This window comes from Hypanus sabinus, chromosome 3, assembly GCF_030144855.1.
Source record: "Hypanus sabinus isolate sHypSab1 chromosome 3, sHypSab1.hap1, whole genome shotgun sequence".
In the NCBI taxonomy this organism is placed as follows: Eukaryota; Metazoa; Chordata; class Chondrichthyes; order Myliobatiformes; family Dasyatidae; genus Hypanus; species Hypanus sabinus.
Window position 1 is genome coordinate 27,507,268 of NC_082708.1, and position 22,226 is coordinate 27,529,493.

Consider the following 22,226-nt stretch of genomic DNA (forward strand, 5'->3'; position numbering starts at 1 on the left):
GGATGAATGTGCAGAAAATGTTTCTTCTTGAAGCTTTTTAAGCTGAAGGTGACAGTTTTTTTTCTTTTTGGAGGTCATGATAAATTGGAACTACCTTCATTAAAGGGCAGTGGAAGCAAAGTTTTTGACTATTTTTAAGGCAGATATATAGACTGTTGAAAAGCAAGGAGGTGAAGACAGACTGAATTTAACGTGTGATTAGTCATAATCTTATTGAATGATAACTCTGGCATGAAGAATTGTGTGGCTTACTTCTGATCCTAATTTTTATGTTCCTGGTTTTGTTTGTGCTTTTATACTTTGGCAGAGTAGACTCAATTGGGCTAAATGGCCTAATTCTGCTCCAATGTCTAATGGTCTTACATATCTAAAGCTTGCACATACCTTTGCCAACTCTATAGGAACATTGTAAATGAGATCATTTTTGTCACGACAGAACCATGGATGGGGTTTCTCTTTCACAATAAATATTATGTCTGACGGAATATTATTTGGACCCTGCATGAAACAAAAGTAATAAACCTCATTAACCATTGCAAGTTAGCAGTTAAGTTTCATAGTACTTACAAACATCATTCAAGGAATCATTGTTTATAACTTTTAACAATTAAAGTAGATATATTTTATATTATCATATAACCAGCTTAGAAATATAGGTCACTGAGGCAAACAGCATTGACGTTTGACTGCCAGAATATAGGAGAGTCAGATTTAGTATCACTGGCAGATGTTATGAAATTTGTTTTATGCCACCAGTACAGTACACAATAAAATGCTACATATTACAATAAGAATTACTATATACAAAATAAGTAGTGCAGAAAGCAAGCAAAATAAAGAAAAAAATAGTGAGGTAGTTTATGTGGGTTCATTGGCCATTTGGAATTCTGATGACAGAGGGGAAAAAGCTGTTCCTAAAATATTGAGTGTCTGCCTTCAGGTTCCTGTACCTCCTCTTTGAAGGTAGCAATGAGAAGAGGGCATACTCTGCATGATGAGGGTCCTTAATGTTGGATGCTGACTTATTGATGCAGCGCCTTTTGAAAGTGTCCTCAATGTTAGGGAGGCTCGTGCCCATGATGGAGCTCCCAATGTGGCCTCCTTCACATTGGTGAGACCCATGGTAAATTGGGGGACTGCTTCCTCGAGCATTTCCACTTCATCCATCACAAGTGGAACTTCCCGGTGGCCAAATATTTGATTTTTGACATGCTGGTCCATGCCCTCCTCTTGTGCCAAGGTGAAGCCAACCTCAGGATGGAGGAGGAACACCTTCTATTCTGTCTGGGTAGCCTCTAACCTGATGGCATGAATATTGATTTCTCCCTCTGCTTCAAAAAAATCCTGCCCCCCCCATTCCTCTATTCCCCACTCTGACTATTGTTTTACCTCTTCTCACCTGCCCATCACTTCCCACTGGGTCCCCTCCTCCTTCCCTTTTTCCCATGGTCCTCTTTCCCCTAGTATCAGATTCCTTCTTCTCTCCACCCCAAACTTTTTATTCTGCTATCTTCCCCTTCCTTCTCAGTCCTGAAGATGGGTCTCGGCCCAATGGGTCTATTTCCATAGATGCTCCTGACATGCTGAGTTCCTCTAGCATTTTGTGTGTTGCTTTGGAGCTGGGCGAGTTTGCAAATTCCTTCGGCTCTTGCCAATCCTTGGTAGTGATTTGGATGTAACTGTGCAGTGATATAGAAGGACACTGATATGGACTTGGACAGCATCTCTGATGGCAATGTTCCACACACCATGTAATACATTTGATGTTTTTACTGTTACTGTTGGTTTTATGCCTTCTTAAATGACTCCACTTAAAAATAGCTAAAACTATTAGGCCAGCTTTTCCAAAGTGAATATCGCTGTCTGTACTTGCTGCTTGATTTCCTTTGACATATATTTGGAATCTAGAAGGAAGACCTTGGTGCCTTAGTCAGTTCTGCAAGTTAGCGGCAAGGTCTGAATGAAGACACCTGTAAATTGGTCAAGACTCAAGTTATTTATCACTTGTACATCAAAACACACAGTGAAATACCATGTTTGTGTTAACAACTAACACACCCGAGGGTGCACTGTAGGTAGTTTGAAAATGGCGCCACACAACCCAACACCAACATACGCTGCCCACAATGCCTGGCAGAACAACACAAAACACAACAAAACAGAACATAACAAGTAACAAAACAACAACAGCAAAGCAAGTCCCATTCCTCCCTCCCATACACACACGTACACAGTCCTCCAGTCCCAGGACAGGCCGTCTTCAGACTCAAGTGGATTCGGACTCAAGCACAGAGATTCACAGACTTGGGCTCCAGCCAATGGGCCTTGGTTTCTAGACTGTTAATTTTGACTCTCAGGCCTCAGTCCTCAGTATCAACCCCAGGACCCACTGATCATCAAATACTAGGCCTTGAACTCTGGTCTCACCGATCCACAAACCCAAAGGATCATTGACCTTGTACCTCCTGCCCACATGGAACATCGACTCCATAATCTGCTGACAACTCACTGACCCTGGGAGGGGCATCCACCACCCTTGTCCATGCTGGTCTGCCAGCCCAACATCTGACCACAGATGACCCACATCTAAATTGTTGACCTTCAAATAAAGAGCAGAGGTTCAGACTCCTGTCTAACCCCTAATTCCTCCACATTCCCGTTCCTAAACCCTAAGCTGATTCTAACTCTTTTCCAAATAACAACCCAAAAAAAATCAATTACATCTGAGCTGCAACCTTGATGGTTGATGGAAATCACAGCTCGGTGCCACCTTGGAAAGTCAGGCAGAAGCCAAGCATCTAGGGTATTTCAGAAATGCTACTGTTATGTTTTGTAACTCCAAAACATTAAACTAATCAAAAGGAAAGAAACAAGGGAGCCCGACAGATGGATGTAAACTTAATTTTTTTTATTTTTGGAGAGGTGCACTTATGACATAGTGGTATGGTGATGTATGCCATTAATGTACTTTTACATACAACGCATAATGAATTAAACTGCAAAGAATGCTTAATCAGACAATTTACAATGTTACTCAAATATTACTGAAATATTAAATTCACAACACTCCTCCCCAACTCAATATAGAATGTACCTCAACTCTTATAATATAAACACACACACACACACACACACACACACACACACATGCAGAGTATACTATATGCAAGGAGAAGGCAGAAGAAGGTGGTTGAGGGGATAATGAATCAGCCACGATGGAATGATGAAGCAGACTCAATGGGCCAAATGGCCTAATTTGGGTTTTGTGGTCTTATCTTCTAATTGAATTACTTGTACCTATTCTGCCATTCAATGCTCACCGAATTTTATTTCAATTCCATCCATGTATCCATTCCTGTTAATAACTTTGTCTAACAAAAAACAAACAGCCTCAGAATTGAAATTACTAATTGGTCTGATGTGTGCTACTCTGTTTTTTGCACTATTTGAATACTCAATTATTGTATGGTTCCTCTGAAATGGTTAAGGCAATGTTAGAGCATGAAAATTATTTACTTAATATTTCTGATGGTGGCAAGCCAGTCATCATAAACCCATTCTAAAATTCTGCCTAGGTTACTGCAGGTCTGGAACTGATCATCAGCCTAAACTGAAGTGAAATAAAGTCAGTGAAGGAGACTGGCATATGATGAATGGGTTATGACTGCTGCCAGGAAATTGGGCAGACAGTTGCAAATTCCATAAACCAGCTGTATGTTGAGGGAGTTGAATCTTTATTCACTTTCATTTAATATCGATACTGATCTTGCTGCTTGGGGCCGGGGAGAGTAGGTGAGGATTCAGCGGAATGTAGGGCAATCTATAGCTCTCCACATCTGGGAAAAGTCTCCTATAGGTAAAGCCAGGGCTCTCATTTTCCTCCTCACTGAATTCATGGGGAGAATCATTTAGCTTTGCTTTCTAGAGTAGAGAGCTTTGATTACCTCCCTGACACAGCAGTGGAGTGAAAACTGAGCAGTAAATGACATCACCTGCTGCAGTCTGAGATTGTGGAATTAGCATTAAATCCCACAGTGATGAAGGGAAAGGAGAAAAGGGATAGAGAACACAAAAGAGAAAGGAAAGGAAAATAAGCAAAAATGCAAAATTTATTTAAGACTGTATGTTTAATATTATAATGCCTTGATGTAGCACAAGAAAAGGGAAACCATGAGTTGCAGCTGGTCATGAATTCCAGCTCGCACACATCAGATGAATATGAATGTAAGGTTCCTTGCAACTCAGTCACATGACTGGCTAGCTGAGCGCCTGCTAAGGATGAATATTAATAAGAGCCTCAAGTTTGAGGCAGATGTAGCTGGCATTAAAGTTAGCTGACGCTTTAAATAACTATGTTAGGAATGGATAACTTCCCTTAAGGCTGCAAAATCACTCTGTTCATTTTCACTGCTTTCTAATCTGTGGAAAAATATATATGATCCATCTCATACACAATAGATCAACATAACCTGTGACCAGATGTTTAAAGGATACACAGGCATGTATTTTCAAGTCTAAAAAATTATAATTATAAATAGATTTAATCTGGTGTACTGTACTGCAGCCCTTATTTAGTGTTGTAACTGAGCAATCAGCATAAAGCTAGAAATAAAATCAGTGACTTGATTGCACCCATTTTTTGTGAGAATGTATGAATATATAAACAAATATATGAATAGGAAGAGGCACTCAGTCCAAATCTTTGTTGTTATTCAGTATGAGCCTTGGTTGATCTGCCCAACCCTTATATATTCTCTTCTTCGTCATTTCATCAAAGCTCTCAATTTCTTATTCTTAAAAAATCAACACTTCCTCTTTAAATAGCTCCAATAATCTCCCTTTGGATTAGAGAATTCCAGAGATTCACTGGTCTCTTCAAGAAGTTCTTTTGCACTTTAGCTTTAAATGATCTCACCTTAATCATGGAAATATGCCTCCTTGTTTGAGACTCTCACTAATGGAAATATTTCAACATCTGCATTATCCTATGTCATCAGGATCTTATATACCTCAATATGGGTCACCTCTAATTTTTCTAAACCCCAAAGAATATTGATCCAATTTATTTTACTGTTTATGATAGAACAATCCTCCCTTCCCAGGAACTAAACTAGTGCATCTCTTTTGGACTGTCTCTAATACAAGTAAGGGGACCTAAACCGTGTGCATTTTGGCCTCATACTCCAATTATAGCACCACCAGTATCCTGTATAATTGTAACAAAACTTTCTGATTTCTAAACTCCAACCCTCTTGCAGTAAATGCCAACGTGGCTTCCTAATGAATTGCTGCACCTTTCTGCTAACCTTTTGCAATTCATTCACAAGAACACCTAGAGCACCTTGTACTTTGCTCATCTGCAATCTTCCTCCATTAGCTAATAGTCTTACCAAAGTGCACGATCTGACATTTTCCCACATTAGACTCCATTTGCCGAGTTTTCACCCACTTACTCAACATCCTGTTGTGGAGTTTAAATATTCTCATTGTAAAATGCCCTCTCACCTATTTCTGTGTCATTGGCAAACTTACACTTTGCTCTTCTTTCACATCTTTACTGTAAAGTCATAAATAAATGAGTGAATAATGAAAATGGTCCTTGGGCCACTTCAATAGTTATGTCTTTCCAACTCTCTCTAACTAAATGTCAACCCTTGCTAACACAATTCCCCAAATATCATATGCTCTTCTCTTGTGCCACAGCCTTTTATGTACCAGCTTGTCAAATGTCCTCTGATAGCTGTGTGTCTCTCTCTCTCTCTCTCTCTCTCTCTCTCTCTCTCTCTCGGGGGGGGGGGGGGTTCATCCTCAAAGAACTCAAGCAACTTTATAAAAACATAATTTACTTTTCATAAAACCACATGGATAATATCAACCATCATGAGATGACAAGCCATTTCTTCTTTAATTATAGACCCAGTACCTTGCTAATAACAGACATTAAACTAATGGTCCTATTTTTGTCTCACTCTTTTCATGAATATTGGAGTCACGTTTACAGTTTTCAATCTACTGATACTTCCCCAGAATTTTGAATAACTTCAACAAATGATGGGACTATCCTTGCAACCATTTCCTTCATAGCCCTCTGGTGCAGGCCATTGTGAACTGGGGGCTTGTCTGTCTTTTGTCCATTAGTTTTTCCAAAGCAGATGACCCGTGTGAATCGGGTGTTGCATTTCTAGAAATGATCTATAATGCAGTTTTCCCATAACATTAAATCACAAGCAACACACACAAAATGCTGGTGGAATGCAGCAGGTCAGGCAGCATCTATAGGAAGAAGCATTGTCGATGTTTCGGGCCGAGACGTCGACAGTGCTTCTGCCTATAGATGCTGCCTGGCCTACTGTGTTCCACCAGCATTTTGTATGTGTTGCTTGAATTTCCAGCATCTACAGATTTCCTCATGTTGACATTAAATCACAAGTAATGTTTATCTTTTTCACAAAAATTCCATGAGTGAATTTTATTCAGCATTTCAAGTTTTTGGTTAATAATTTTGTGAATGCTATAAGAGCAATTTTCATTTTTTTGAATGGCCTTTATGAGGGGCTTGCTTGTACCATGAACCCTGCAATTGTGGTTGTTACAAGTTCCTCAAAACTGTTTTAAACTAGGCCATCAGACATCTTTGGGATATTTCTGGAGTCTTCCACTGTGAAGACTGATGTAAATTCTTAATTTAACTTATCTGTTAATTCCTTTTTTCCTGTTATTAATTTCCAAGTCTCACTCTCTAAGGGTTGCACACTAATCCAGCAACCACGCTTATTTTCTGCAATAATTTTAGTACTGTCAATGGCAATATAAGATCCAGAACCATTGACAACAAAATAACATTTTAATTTTCCTTCTCTCCTTGCACCTTGTGAAACCTGCTACAACCATCCTAACTGGTACATGACTTTATTGCACTTAAGCCTGAGTTAAGCCTTGGATATTGGCCTCTTACACATTATTTACAAACAAAACACTGAATTGACAAAATAAGATCTTCATGCCTAAATATAGCTCAGAGTTCTTGTAGGTAAAAATTAAAAGATCTACTTCCTTCCTGGGGGTAGAATTTTCAATATAATTCACAACTATATTTGACGATCTCAAAGTACTGACAGGCAGGAAAGGAATAACTGTCAACTACAGGCTAAAGATCTTTAAAAATAATTTGCAATTTGCTGCTTTCTCAAAAGCCAGATAGTGTTAAGAAAACAGGTTTTTTAAACTATAATAATAGTTCTACTTTCTAATATCAGGTTATAACATGCTAATATTGCTGCTTCATGCAGGCAGTCATTGGATCAGCAAAGTACAAGTGATAGAAATTTAAATAGATTACATCATTATCATCTCAATTTTTCCAATAATATACACTCAGTGGCCACTTTATTAGGTACACCTATTTTGTTAATGCAAGTATCTAATCAGCCAATCATGTATCTGGTTCCTTGTTATAACCAGGGATTGTGATGGGGGCACAAACTCCCACTATCTATTAAATGCTCCCAATGGCATTTGCCTCAAAGAGTCTCTGACAACCATGACCAGCTCCTGGCTTCACATGTGGCTTAGCTACTAAGCCTGGTGGACTATTTCTACTGACAGGAGAAGAGGCAAAGGTGGGTTACTGGTGCCTTACTTGAAGAAGGATATACTGGCTTTGGAGGTGGCACAGAGAAGGTTCACCAGATTGATTCCAGAGATGAGGAGGTTAGATATGAGGAGAGATTGAGTCACCTGGAACTGAAATTGTTGGGATTCAGAAGAATGAGAGATCTTATAGAAACATATAAAATTATGAAAGGGATAGAAAAGACAGGCAGGAAAGTTGTTTCCACTGGTAGGTGAGACTAGAACTAAGGGGCATAGCTTTGAGATTTGGCAGAGTAGATTTAAGACAGAGATGAGGAGGAACTACTTTTCCCAGAGAGTGGTGAATCTGTGGAAGTCCCTGCCCAATGAAGCAATGGAGGCTACCATAGTAAATATATTTAAGACCAGGTTGGGTAGATTTTTGCATAGTTGGGGAATTACAGGGATATGGGGAAAAGGCAGGTAGGTGGAGATGAGTCCATGGCTAGATTAGCCATGATTCTATTGAATGGCAGAGCAGGCACAACAGACCAGATAGCCTACTCCTGCACACATTTCTTGTGTTCTTAATACCAGTTGCTTTGAGAAGATGGGGCTTGTCAACCATGGTTGGCAGCTCATTGAGGAACGGGAAAATTCTGATCTGAAACCTCTACAGTCTTGCAGCTATACCCACTCATGGGGAAGGCTTTGGCAATAAACCCTGAGGGGAAAATCCAGAGCTGGAGTCCCTAAGGCAGCCTGTTGAGGCCAACATTGACTTGGCAACTGCTACGACGATGCTGGTGCCAAACAGTCTCTGCCGTTCCTTTGGGTTCTTTAGATGCGTTAAGAGGGAGAGCTTGCTCCACGGGAAACAGCTTGCTCTCCATATTGTATTAACCAAGATTGTGTATCTAGACAACTAGGATGCAACACCCGTGGTCAACCCTAACCAACGGAGGCCTCACTCAATCATGTAAAAGTAACTCGATACATAAAAGCGTGCAGACATGGGCAAGAGCTTCAGTTGTTGTTCACACAAACACCAGAATTGAGGAAAAATGTGATCTAACTGAATTTGACCATGGGATGATTATTGGTGCCAGATGGGACAGTTTGAGTATCTCAGAAACTACAGATCTCCTGGGATTTTCACACACAAGTCTTTCAAGTTTACAAAGAACAATGCAATAAAGAAAAGCCACCCAGTGAGGGCTTAAATATCTTGTTAATGATAGAGGTCAGTGGAGACTGGCCAGGCTGGTTCAAGCTGATAGGAAGGTGACAGTAACTCAAATAACCACATATTACAACAGTGGAGTATGGCGCATGGCCAAGCGGTTAAGGCGTTAGACTAGAGATCTGAAAGTCGTGAGTTCAAGCCCCAGTCGAGGCAGTGTGTTGTGTCCTTGAGCAAGGCACTTAACCACACACTGCTCCAGTCCACCCAGCTGAAAATGGGTACTCCAGGCAAAATGCTGGGGGTTAACCTAGCGATAGACTGGCCCCCTATCAAGGGGGTGGATAGTCTTGTACTCTCAGTCGCTTGTGCTGAAAAGCATCTCTGAAGGTACAATGTCAAATCTTGAACTGGATGGGCAACAGCAGCAGAAGACCACAAAGATACACTCCTGTACTTAATAAAGTGGCCACTTAGTGTTCGTGGTTGCTGGGAAAGGGATAGAATTTAAATGCGCTGAAATTAATTTTCAGTGCAGCTCTAAGAATCTAAAAATATAATAAATAAAGCAAAAATCTATTCCTAATCTTGAGGAAGAGAATGCTGTAAAGTGGGAAGAATTTCTGACAGACATTTCCTCGGATCCTGAAGAAAGCTGGCACTGTTCTTTCAACGTGGTTCTCCAGCCATAAATTAACCTGCTTAACAGTTTAGACTTACAATTGTGTAAAGAATATTTTGAATGAAGTAGGTTGCTATGGATGTGAGCTACTGGAAGGAGAGTGTGGTGTCTAATACCCAATTTAAGAGGTTAGGTTTCAACGATGTGAGTTCATGAAAGAGGAGAGGGATGTAGTGCATGCCTTTTCAGTAAAATCTTCCCTCTCCTTTCTATACCCACATTATATCTGGAAGTGTGGTGAAAGGGAGGGGTGGTTGGAAATGGATTGGGTATCAAGACTCGGTCTTTAAAGTTCCAAGATCCTATTCCAATTTGCTTTTCCCAGGCAGCTGGTGTTATGATTTTTATTTTCAATTACGCTCCAAGTACCTGGTCTCCTTCATTTGGGAATGTGATTTTGGTTCCTGACAACCAGCCTGGTTTAACTTGAATGGTTAGAATCTTATCCTTAATGCTTGAAGTGTGACCATCTTCATTCATAACCTGTTTAATGATAACAAACCAAATGAATTGTAATTTAACATAAAATTATTAAAATAAAGTTCTAATCAATTCAGTTAGAAAGTAAATGTGCCCAGACCTACATAAAAAATCAACTTATTTATGGAGGAAATGGTTAAGTGTTTAAGGTTTTATGCTGTGTTTCTGCATGTGAAGACACTCATTCTTTCACGAAATATGAGCATCATTGGCAAAGCCAACATTTAACCCCCTCCCTTCCAAACTTGAGAAGATAGTGGTAACTAAAGTTTTTTTTGTGTTACAGATTGTGTAGTGATGATCTAGCAACAACAAAGGTACACTGATGGATTTCTAAACCAGGATAACATGTGACTACAATGGAGTTCATAGGTAATGCTGCTCCCATGCAGCCCTCCTCCTAGGCAATAGAAGTTACATATTCGAAAAATGCTACTAAAGAATCCTTGCAAATTACTGAAATGTGTTTTGTATGGCACTTCTGTACAGACAAATGACCATAAACAATCTTGAATTTGGTGTGGTTTGCAGTGAAGGTCCATCAGTGGTGGAGGGGTTGAATGTTTAGGGTGGTAATAGGGTGCCAATCATGCAGGTTGCTTTCATGTGGATGGTGTTGAATCGAGACTTGTAGTGAAAAAGCTTTGAAGAATCAGGTTAGGAATCACTCACTGGAAATTCCCAATCTCTGACAAGGTATTATGTCACAGGTTTTTAATGTGGTTGTTATAATCACATTTTTGGAGACCACCAAGGATGTTGATGTTAGCAAAATTGGCAATGGAAATGTTGTTAGATGCCAAGGAAGGAATTAGACACTTCGTTGTTGGATTTTTTATACTCAAATTTTGGATGTTGGCATCACTGGTAATGCCAACTCATTGCTCATCCTTACTTGTCCTTGAAATAGTGATAGTGAGCTGCTGCCTTAAACCAATACACTCCTCTTGAACGTGAGTTTAGATGGGGAGTTCCATTATTTAGACCTAGTATGAATGAATACCTATGATGATTCCAAGCAGGATGATGTACAGTTTGGAGGAGAACTGCAGGTGGTGGTGCTTACATGCACATGCTGCTCTTGCTGATAGAAATCTTAAGCTTGGGACTTGTTGTCAGATAAGCCTCCATGACTAACTGAAGTGCATTTTGGATTGTTATACAACAACCATAATGCATCAATGGTGGAGGGAATGAGTGTTTAAGGTGGTAGATGGGAAAAACAAAATGTGTGAAGTTGTCATTACTAGGGAACAGCTACTTGGGGAAACTGTAAGGTCTGAAGGTAGTAAGTCACCTGGACCAGATGATATACATCCCAGGGTTTTGAAAGAGACTTTGGAGGCATTAGTAATCTTTCAAAAATCAGTTGATTCTGGCAATGGTTCCAGAGGAATGGAAAATTGCAAATGTCACTCCACTCTTCAAGAAGGGAGAGAGGCAGAAGAAAGGATATTATAGACCATTTTGTCTGACCTCAGTGGTTAGGAGGATATGGGAGTCAATTGTTAAGGATGTGATTTCAAGGTGCTTCAAGACACATAATAAAATAGGCTGTAGTCAGCATGGTTTCGTCAAGGGAAAATCTTGCCTGACAAATCAGTTGAAATTCTTTGAAGAGATAACAGGTAGGACAGACAAAAGAAAATTGGTGGATGTTGTCTACTTGTATTTGCAGAAGGCCTTTGACAAGGTGCCACACATGAGGCTGTTCAACAAGGTAAGAGCCCATAGTATTACAGGAAAGAGACTAGCGTGGATCGCATGTTGGCTGACTGGCAGGAGGCAAATGTGGGAATAAAGGCAGTCTTTTCTGGATGGTTGCCAGTGAGTAGTGGTGCTCAACAGGGAGCTGCTTTGAGGAAGTAGAGAGGTTACAGAACGACTTACAGCAGATTAGGAGAATGGGTGAAGAAGTGGCAGATAGAATAGTGTCGGTAAGTGTATGATCATGTACTTTGTTAGAAGAATTGAAAAAATTGACTATTTTCTAAATGGAGAGAAAATACAAAAAACTGAGGTACAAAGAGACTTGGGAGTCCAGATGCAGAATTCCCTAAAGGTTAATTTGCAGGTTGAGTAGGTGGTGAGTAGGGCAAATTTGATGTTAGTATTCTTACTGAGAGGATTAGAATATAAAAGCAAGGATGTAATGTTGAGGCTTTATAAAGCAGTGGTGAGCCCTCACTTGGTTGGAGTATTGTGAGTAGTTTTGGGCCCCTTATCTAAGAAAGGATATGCTGATACTGGAGACAGTTCAAAGGAGCTTCATGAAAATGATTTCAGGATGGAAAGGCTTGTCATTTGATGAGCGTTTGATGGCTCCTGCCCTCTACTCACTGGAATTCAGAAGAATGAAGGGTGACCTCATTGAAACCTTCGAACGTTGAAAGACCTCGACAGACTGAAGGGCGTCCTGCTAGAATGGAGATGAGGAGGAATTTCTTTAGCCAGAGAGTGGTGGAGAGTCAGCTTTGGAGGCCTAATCATTGATTATATTTAAGGTAGAAGTTGACAGATTCTTGATTAGTCAGGACATGAAAGGATATGGGGAGAAGGCAAGAGAGGGATCAGCCATGATGAAATGGCGGAGCAGCCTCAATGGATCAAATGGCCTAATTCTGCTCTTCTATCTTATTTTCTTATGGAAGGATGAGAAATGTTATTTTTTATATGGGCAGGAGCTATCTGGGGAATTTTCCAATTGTCATGTAGATGTGACTATTGTAGTTGTATTGAAAGAATCTGGCTACAGGCACAAACCCTCACCACCACAGCCAAAATGTTAATGAGGCAAACAGCTTTTAGAGTATTCAATGCATGCAGCTGTTTCATGATCTTGAATAGACTGAGTTAAATTGGCTGAAGATTGGCATCCAAGATGGGTGGAACCTTGGAAAATGGCCAAGATGGATCACTCATTCATGGATGAGGAGCGTTACAAACACTTCAAGCTCATCTTTTGCTTTCTGCGTTCAGCTCTGTGATTATTCAGAACAAGAATGTTCATCGATCTTCATCCTTTCATTAGTTCTGTAATGTTGCTTCTACAGTTAAGCATGCACGTAGTTTATGCTGTAGTTTTTCTTGATTGATACCTTTGGGTGATCCTGGCATGCTCTTACAATCACCGTGGTTGGTGTGCAATGATGGAGTGAGGATTATGTTGGTTTATGAACTCATATAAGAACATGAAACTATAAGAGAATGTAACAGCAAAAGGTCATAGAACCTCAAATCTATTCTATTAATTAATATCACGATTGATCCTCTGTCTTGTGCAATATACCACCTATCATCTTATTCTGCTGCATTGCAGCATTTTGGTAAAACTATCTTGGAAGTTCAAAGGTGAGACTTCTAGCAAGAGGAGGCTGATGATAGGGCAAAAGTGCAGTCAACAGGATGAGTTACAACGTAAAAGGTGGACAAAATCAAAAAGGGTAAATACAGGACTGAAGATGTTATGTTTAAATGCACACAGTGTATGCAATAAGGCAGATGAACTTATAGCACAGTTACAGATTGGCACTTATGATGTTCTAGGCATCACTGAATCATGGCTGAAAGAAGATTATAGCTGGGAGCTTACTGTCCAAGGATACACATTGTATCGAAATGACAGGTAGGAAGGCAGAGGGGTGGTATTGTTCTGTTTGTAAAAAATGAAATCAAATCATTAGAAAGAGGTAACACAGGGTCGGAAGGTGTTGAATCATTGTGGATAAAGTTAAGGAAATTCAAGGGTAAAAAGACCCAGATGGGAGTTATATATAGACCCCCAAACAGTAGTAAGGATGTGGTCTACAAATTACAACAGCAAATAGAAAATGTCAAAAAGGCAACATTACAATGGTCATGGGGGATTTCAGTATGCAGGTAGATTGGGAATATCAGGTCAGTGCTGTAGCTGAAGGGGGAGAAATTTCTAGAATGTCTATGAGATGGCTTTTGAGAGCAGCTCATGGTTGAGCCCACTAGGGGATCAACTACTCTGGACTGACCATTTGGCAATGAATGGGAATTGATTGGAGAGCTTAAGGTAAAAGATCTTGTAGTGGAACATGATCATAATATGATCAAATTCACCCTGAAATTTGAGAAGGAGAAGCTGAAGTCATATGTATCAGTATTACAGTGGAGTAAAGGGAATTACAGAGGTATGAGAGAGGAATTGATCAGAATTGAATGGAAAACAACACTGACAGGGATGACGATAGAGCAGCAATACCTGTAATTTCTGGAAGCAATTCGGAAAGCACAAGATATATACTTACCAAAAAGAAGGAAGTATTCTAAAGGCAAGATGACTCAACCGTGGCTAACAAGGGAAGTCAAATCCACCACTATATAGGCCAATTAGTCTGACCTCAGTGGCTGGGAAGATGTTGGAATTGATTGTTAAGGATATAGTTTTTGGGTACTTGAAGGCACATGATAAAGTAGGCTGTCATCAGCATTGTTTCCTCAAGGGAAAATCTTGCCTGACAAATCTGTTGGAATTCTTTGAAGAAATAACAAGCAGGAGAGACAAAGGAGAGTCAGTTGATTTTGTGTATTTGAATTTTCAGAAGCCCTTTGACAAGCTGCCACACACGAGGCTGCTTAAAATATTGCAAGCCCAAGGTATTACAGGAAAGAGTCTAGCATGAATAAAGCAATGTCAGATTGTCAGGAGGCAAAGAACGTGAATAAACAGCCTTTTCTAGTTGGCTGCTGGTGACTAGTGGTGTTCCACAGGGGTCTGTGTTGGGACTGCTTCATTTTATATTTATATGGTAATGATTTGGATTATGGAATTGATATCTTTGTTGCAAAGTTTGCAGGCAATACAAAGATAGGTGGAGGGGCAGGTAGCTGAAGAAGCAGAGAGACTACAAAAGGACTTGGATTAGGAGAATGGGCAAAGAAGTGACAGATGGAATTCAGTGTTGGGAAGTGTATGGTCATGCACTTTAGAAGAAGAAATGAAAGGGTTGTTTATGTTCTAAATGGAGAGAAAATACAAAAATGAGGCACAAAGGTATTTGAGATTCCTTGTGCAGGATTCCCTGAAGGTTAATTTGCAGATTGAGTCTGTGGTGAGGAAGGCAAATGCAATGTTGGCATTCACTTCAAGAACATTAGAATATAAAAATAAGGATGTAATTTTGAGACTTTATAAAGCACTAGTGAGGTCTCACTTGGAGTATTGTGAGCAGTTTTGGGCCCCTTATCTTATAAAGATTGTGCTGAAATTGGACAGGGTTCAAAGGAGATTCACAAAAATGATTCCAGGATTGAACAATTTGTCATATAAAAAGAGCGTTTGATGGCTCTGGGCCTGTATTCACCAGAATTCAGAAGAATGAGGGGTGACATCATTGAAACCTATTAAACGGTGAAAGGCCTTGAGAGAGTGGGTGTGGAGAAGATGTTTCTAGGAGTTTAGGACCAGAGGACATAGCCTCAGAATAGAGGGGCGTCCTTTTATAACAGAGATGAGGAGGAATTTCTTTAGGCGTTAAATGGTGAATCTGTGGAATATGTTATCTCATTCAGCTGTGGAGGCCAAGTCTTTATGTATATTTGTGATAGAGGTTGATAGATTTTTAATTAGTCGGGGCATGGAAGGGATAGGGGGAGAAGGAAGGAGATTGGGGCTGAGAGGAAAATTGGATCAGTGATGATGAAATGGTAGAGCAGACTTGATGGGTCAAATTACCTAATTTTGTTCCTATATCTTATGGTCTTATGTCAGGATTCATATTCATATCTCTAGATGATTAGTCCAAATTTCTTTTAAATGAAAAGAAACATTGCTGCCATTTTTTAAATCAAACAAGCTTTCCCAGAAATATTTTCAGTCGGTTTACCAAGGCTGAAAGAGTCACTAGATGCTTACAGACCAAAAAACTGGCTAAGGAGTTTCTTGAGTCAGTGGACCTTTGGGCAGTTGTGAAAAAAGGTACTTCTAGACAGACAGCTAAAAGTGTTTAAACTTTGAATCTTTGGAACACTGGTAATTTTCACACTTGCCAATCATTTTTATGTATTAATCATGGTCTTAGTTACTCCTTAACTCCGTCCCAAGCTGCAAAAGGAGGAGGATGGGGCATTGAGCTAGCAATCCATCCAGTAAAAGCTGAGAACTACAGAAGCTCCAAAGACCTCATCCCTGGAATAGGAAGGATCTTTGAAGATGGGCTACACCTGGGGACAACTTGAAAGACTGGCCCAGGATAGAGAACACTAATAAGATGCTGTTGATGATTTATGCCCCAGTAGAGGTGACGGGCTTAAGAAGACTGGGGGGAGGGGCACCGTTACTCCTTGGAACAGACAGTTTACATGTTGTCATAGCTATTTTGTTTTCACTGCAAGTAATAGTTCTAACTACAAACGTTTGTAGATAGTGAAAAGTACAATATGTACTTTATACATCTCACTTCTGGTGTGAATTAAAGGAAAAAAAAATCTAAAGACTTAGTGAATTAAAGTATAACCCATTTCACAATTTATCTGTAATATCTGAAGTTAAATTTCATCAATGCTGAGTTTATTGAACACAACTGTGTCAATAGATGACAGTCCCATAAATTTTCAATGATCATGCTAATTCAATGAATTAAGAGTACTGTACCCTGCGTGAGATTTTGATCTTTTTCAAACATCCATGATACAAATCTTCCAAAGATAAATGCAACTCCCGTTCAATAGGAGGATCCTGTTTCTTAACTCCACGTCCTCGTAATCCTCCAAATCCCAGATTTATCTCTGCTTTCGTGTCAAAAAAATCTGCAAATGAAAGTAAAGTGTGGAATGTGGAACTGAAACAGAGAACCATAGGTGTTTATTACAATTTTGTGTTTCTGATCAGCAACAAAGTGGGAGAAATGTCTGTGAAAATGATACCACTTGTCACATGTTTTTATTGTATAATGAAAGCCATGCTAATTGTGAAAAAAGATGGCACCATAAAGAATATTTTTGTGCTAATAGGCTGCATTCTGACAGTAAATCTTTACTAATTCAATTCACTTGCTTTTCACTTAAAAATGTTTGGATATTGCCAGTTATTTACAGTTCTCCAAACAACAGTTTCCTTAGTGGATTATTTTCTAGCATCTCTTAAAATCTATAAAGGATTTACTTTTGAATCATAGAATTATAGAGATTAATAGCACAATAAAATATATTTTACTCATGGAATCCACGCTTATCAAAATGAACTTGCCTTCATAATCACACTTCCCAGCCGCACATTCACAGCCTACTAGATTACATCTCATCAAGTACTTCTTAAATCAATGCAAGATTCTGCTTTTACCACCATTGGCTCTAGACCCTTATTATTCGAGGAGTGAATGAATGTTTCCTCAATAATGATTTTACTCCTCTATTATTAACCATAAATCTAAATTCTCTCATTATTAACTTAATGGGTATTTCCTATCTGGTTATCATAACCTTATATTCCCTGGTCATAGAATTTTACAACATAGCAACAGGTCCTACCACATCTATGCTGAGCAACAATTACCCATCTACACTAATCCCATTCACTAAGTCTTACGAGAATATGTTGAGTAAGCTAGGGCTTTTTTCTTTGGACAGAAGGATGACTAAAGGTGACTTGATTGTGGTGTACATGATGAAAAAAGGCACAGATAGAGTGGACAGCCAGAGACATTTTCCAGGGCAGAGATGGCTAATACCAGGGAGCATAACTTTAAAGTTTTTTGGAGGAAAGAATAGGGGGGAATGTCAGAGGTAGGTCTGTGGTATGCACTGCTAGAGGTGGTGTAGAAACAGATACATTAGGGACATTTAAGAGACTCTTAAATAAGCATATCTAAGATAATGGAGATAAGATATCTAAGATATCTAAGATAAAAGAAAATGGAGAATTATGTAGGAGGGAAAGGTTATATTGACCTTAGAGTAGGTTAAAGGGTCAGCATAACACTGTGGACTGAAGGGCCTGTAATGTTCTTTGTTCTACATTCATTTGGCCTGTATCTTTCCATACCTTGGCAATTCAAGTGCTTGTCCAAATACCTAAATCAAGATGAGTCTTAATTTGCAAGATTTATATGGTTCAGTCATGTACAGTTTATGTGGACATACTGATATTTCTACAACCTCCATGTTTAAATTAGAAAATATTTGATTTTAAATATTCACATTAATTTTAATATTGGCAATTCCAGACTCTGTAGTTTAGGGCATAAAACAAATTGTTTATTTTTGATGTATTAAACCTTCTAGCTAAGAATCTAGCATGATTTCCCCTGGCTCCAATATTACTAGGGCTTTTAGTGGATAAGGTTCCACTGCCTATTCCTATTCTGACATGTTGGTCCATGGACTACTCTACTGCCACAATGTCACTGTCAAATTGGAGAAACAACACCCTATATTACTATTGGTTAGTCTCAACCTGACAGCATGAACATCATTTTCTCTAACTTCTGGTAATTTCTGCCCCATTCCCCTTCTCTCTTTTTCCATTCCCCATTCTGGTTCCCCTCTTCCTCTTCTCCTCACCTCCTACTGGCACCCCTCCTTCTTCCTTTCTCCTGTAGTCAACTCTCCATTCCCATCAGATTCCTTCTTCTTCAGCACTTTACCTCTTCAACCTACCACCTCCCACCTTATTTCATCCTCCTCCCCCTGATCCACCTCCACCATCACCTGGCTTCATGCATCACCTCCATATGATGGAGAAACTCAGCAAGCCAAGCAGCATCTATTGACAAAAGTACAGTTGACGTTCCAGCCTGAGAATCTTCGGCAGGACTGAAGAAGCATTTTGTGTGTGTTGCCTGGATTTCCAACATCTGCAGAATTTCCTGTGCTTATTATTAGGGATAGGATCTTGGAGAATACTCTTAAATGAATGCTTCTTAGGAGAGTGCAAAACCGAGGATCTCCTCAGGATGATTGGTGCAAAAGACAAAGGACATGGTGCCACTTGCCTCTGATGTTTATAGTGGTTAACAATGTGGTAGTTGATGGGTAATCCATTACGTAAAAGCAGACAAGCAGAACAGAGAGCCCATATAATATGTTGCCAAGGTGAAGGACACATCAAACTAGTTTGATTTGATATCGGAGAGAGGGAAAGAGCTAATTGTTGTTATATTTATTGGAACAAATAGTGCACAAAAGCACGAGGAGTAACATTTTAAAAAGAGACATTATTATTTACATCTTAGTCTGTTTTCACTCTGATTTTATGGAATCCAGAGTTAACTGTGACACAACAACAGATGTGGCAAGAAGTGCCTAATGGTGCAGATGGGTGAGTGGTTTATGAGGCAATGTTTAGAAAGGTCTTTTGTGTATTTCCAGTCTACAGACTCAAGCTTCTCAATACTAACCCAAATGATTCCTCTCCATTTCAAGGACCAAGGATTTCCATGAGTCACTGGGATAAATCTAATTTTATCTTATGTTATCTATGTTGCTTTTTTTTTCCAAGGAAGTTTTGACCATATTCTTGAATCATTACTCTCCAAGATAGAGCTTGGAATAGAGTACTTGCTTCAAGAATCAGATGTCGGGCCTGCCCAATGCGGCAGAGTGTAATTAGTGCCATAAGGCTGTAATTATAATCTCTATATTATTACTCAATTCATGTGCAACTTGGCATGGGATAAACAGATTACAAAGGAGGATGCATAGCTGGAAGAACTGTACAGGAAAGTTTCTATGCTAAGGAAAATGGATACCACTACTGGAACAGCAAGAACTGGGCCATGAACTAGAACAGGCCAATTTCATCTGAATTATCCAACTTCCAGGAAGAACAGTCCATGTTTCAAGCTTTCCCCAGTAATGCTCCCCAACTCTTCCTCCGCTACATTGATGACTACATTGTTGCTGCTCCATGAACCCACACTCAGCTCATCAATTTCATCAACTTTGCCTCCAACTTCCACCCTGCTCTTAAATTCACTTGGTCCATTTCTGACAACTCCCTCCCTTTTCTCAATCTCTCTATCTCCCTTTCTGGAGCCAAACAATCAACTGATATATTTTATAATCCTATCAATTCCCATGGTTATCTTGTATATATTCCTTCCTACACTACATCCTGTAAAAATGCGACTTCCTTTTCTGAGGCCCTTCCTCTCCACTGCATCTGTTCCCAGGATACAGCCTTCCATTCCAGGGCATCAGAGATGTCCTCCTTTTTCAAAAGAAGGTGCTTCCCTTTCTTCATTATTGTTGCTACTCTCACCTGCATCTCCTCCATTTCCTGAACATCTACGCTCACCCGATCTTCCTCCCATCTTAACAGTGATAGTGTTCCTCTTATCCTTACCTATCAGCCATGAGCCTCTGCACATGGCGCATCATTCTCTGCAACTTCCATTATCTCCAAAGGGACCCTACCACCAAATATATCTTTACCACCCCCTCTATATCTCTACTTTCTGCAGGGATTGCTCTCTCTATGATTCCCTTGTCCACTCGTCCCTCCCCATTGATCTCCCTCCCAGCACTCATTGCTGCAAGCAGTCAAAGTACTACACCTGCCCATTCATCATCTCCATCACCTCTATTTGGTGCCCCAAACAGTCCTTTACCTGTGAGTCTGCTGGGGTCCTCTGCTGTGTTTGCTGCTCCCAATACAGCCTCCTCTACATTGGTAACACCTGTCATAAACTGAGGGACTGCTTCATGGAGTGCCTCCACTCCATCCGCCAAAAATGTAACTTCCTGGTGACCAAACAAGGATGTTAGGGATAAATTTGTCTCAGTGAGGAAGATAAAGAATGATAGGGTGAAGGAACCATGGGTGACAAGTGAGGTGGAAAATCTAATCAGGTGGAAGAAGGCAGCAGACATGAGGTAAGGATCAGATGGGGTTATTGTGGAATATAGGATAGCAAGAAAGGAGCTTAAGAAGGGGCTGAGGAGAACAAGAAGGGGACATGAGAAGGCCTTGGCAAGTAGGATAAAGGAAAACCCCAAGGCATTCTTCAATTATGTGAATAACAAAAGGATGACAGGAGTGAAGGTAGGACCGATTAGAGATAAAAGTGGGAAGATGTACCTAGAGGCTGTGGAAGTGAGCGAGGTCCTCAATGAATACTTCTCTTTGGTATTCACTAATGAGAGGGAACTTGATGACGGTGAAGACAATATGAGTGAGGTTGATGTTCTGGAGCATGTTGATATTAAGGGAGAGGTGGTGTTGGAATTGTTAAAATATATTAGGACGGATAAGTCCCCGGGTCCTGATGGAATATTCCCCAGGGTGCTGCACGAGGCAAGGGAAGAGATTGCTAAGCCTCGGGCTAGGATCTTTATGTCCTCATTATCCACGGGAATGGTACCAGAGGATTGGAGGGAGGCGAATGTTGTCCCCTTGTTGCAAGAAGGTAGTAGAGATAGTCCGGGTAACTATAGACCAGTGAACCTTATGTCTGTGGTGGGAAAGCTGTTGGAAAAGGTTCTTAGAGGTAGGATCTATGGGCATTCAGAGAATCATGGTCTAATCAGGGACGGTCAGTATGGCTTTGTGAAGGGCAGATCATGTCTAACAAGACTGATAGAGTTCTTTGAGGAGGTGACCAGGCACATAGATGAGGGTAGTGCAGTGGATTTGATCTACATGGATTTTAGTAAGGCATTTGACAAGGTACCACACAGTAGGCTTATTTTGAAAGTCAGAAGGCTTGGGATCCAGGGAAGTTTGGCCAGGTGGATTCAGAATTGGCTTGCCTACAGAAAGCAGGGGGTCATGCTGGAGGGAGTACATTCGGATTGGAGGGTTGAGACTAGTGGTGTCTCATAAGGATCGGTTCTGGGACCTCTAATTTTTGTGATTTTTAATAATGACCTGGATGTGGGGGTAAAAGAGTGGGTTGGCAAGTTTGCAGACAACACAAAGGTTGGTGGTGTTGTGGATACTGTAGAGGATTGTCGAAGATTGCAGAGAGACATTGATAGGATGCAGAAGTGGGCTGAGAAGTGGCAGATGGAATTCAACCTGGAGAAGTGTGAGGTGGTATACTTTGGAAGGATAAACTCCAAGGCAGAGTACAAAGTAAATGGCAGGATACTTGGTAGGGTGGAGGAGCAGAGGGATCTGGGGGTACATGTCCACAGATCCCTGAAAGTTGCCTCACAGGTAGATAGGGTAGTTAAGAAAGCTTATGGGGTGTTAGCTTTCATAAGTCAAGGGATAGAGTTTAAGAGTTGCAAGGTAATGATGCAGCTCTATAAAACACTGATTAGGCCACACTTGGAGTACTGTGTCCAGTTCTGGTCGCCTCACTATAGGAAGGAAGTGGATGTATTGGAAAGGGTACA

General features: G+C 40.2%; 1 protein-coding gene across 2 annotated transcripts in view; it reads right to left on the reverse strand.

Annotated features, from left to right (window-relative positions):
* The window catches only part of dnajb13 (DnaJ heat shock protein family (Hsp40) member B13), a 65,175-nt gene that overhangs the window by 22,089 nt on the left and 20,860 nt on the right, over window positions 1-22,226 (reverse strand). For both annotated transcript variants that reach the window (XM_059963940.1, XM_059963939.1), the window contains exons 4-6: window positions 16,540-16,694; window positions 9,807-9,920; window positions 385-498 (exon numbers count right to left, since the gene is read on the reverse strand). In XM_059963940.1, the coding sequence (XP_059819923.1) occupies window positions 385-498; window positions 9,807-9,920; window positions 16,540-16,694 (383 nt within the window). The remainder of the gene's footprint in view (window positions 1-384; window positions 499-9,806; window positions 9,921-16,539; window positions 16,695-22,226) is intronic.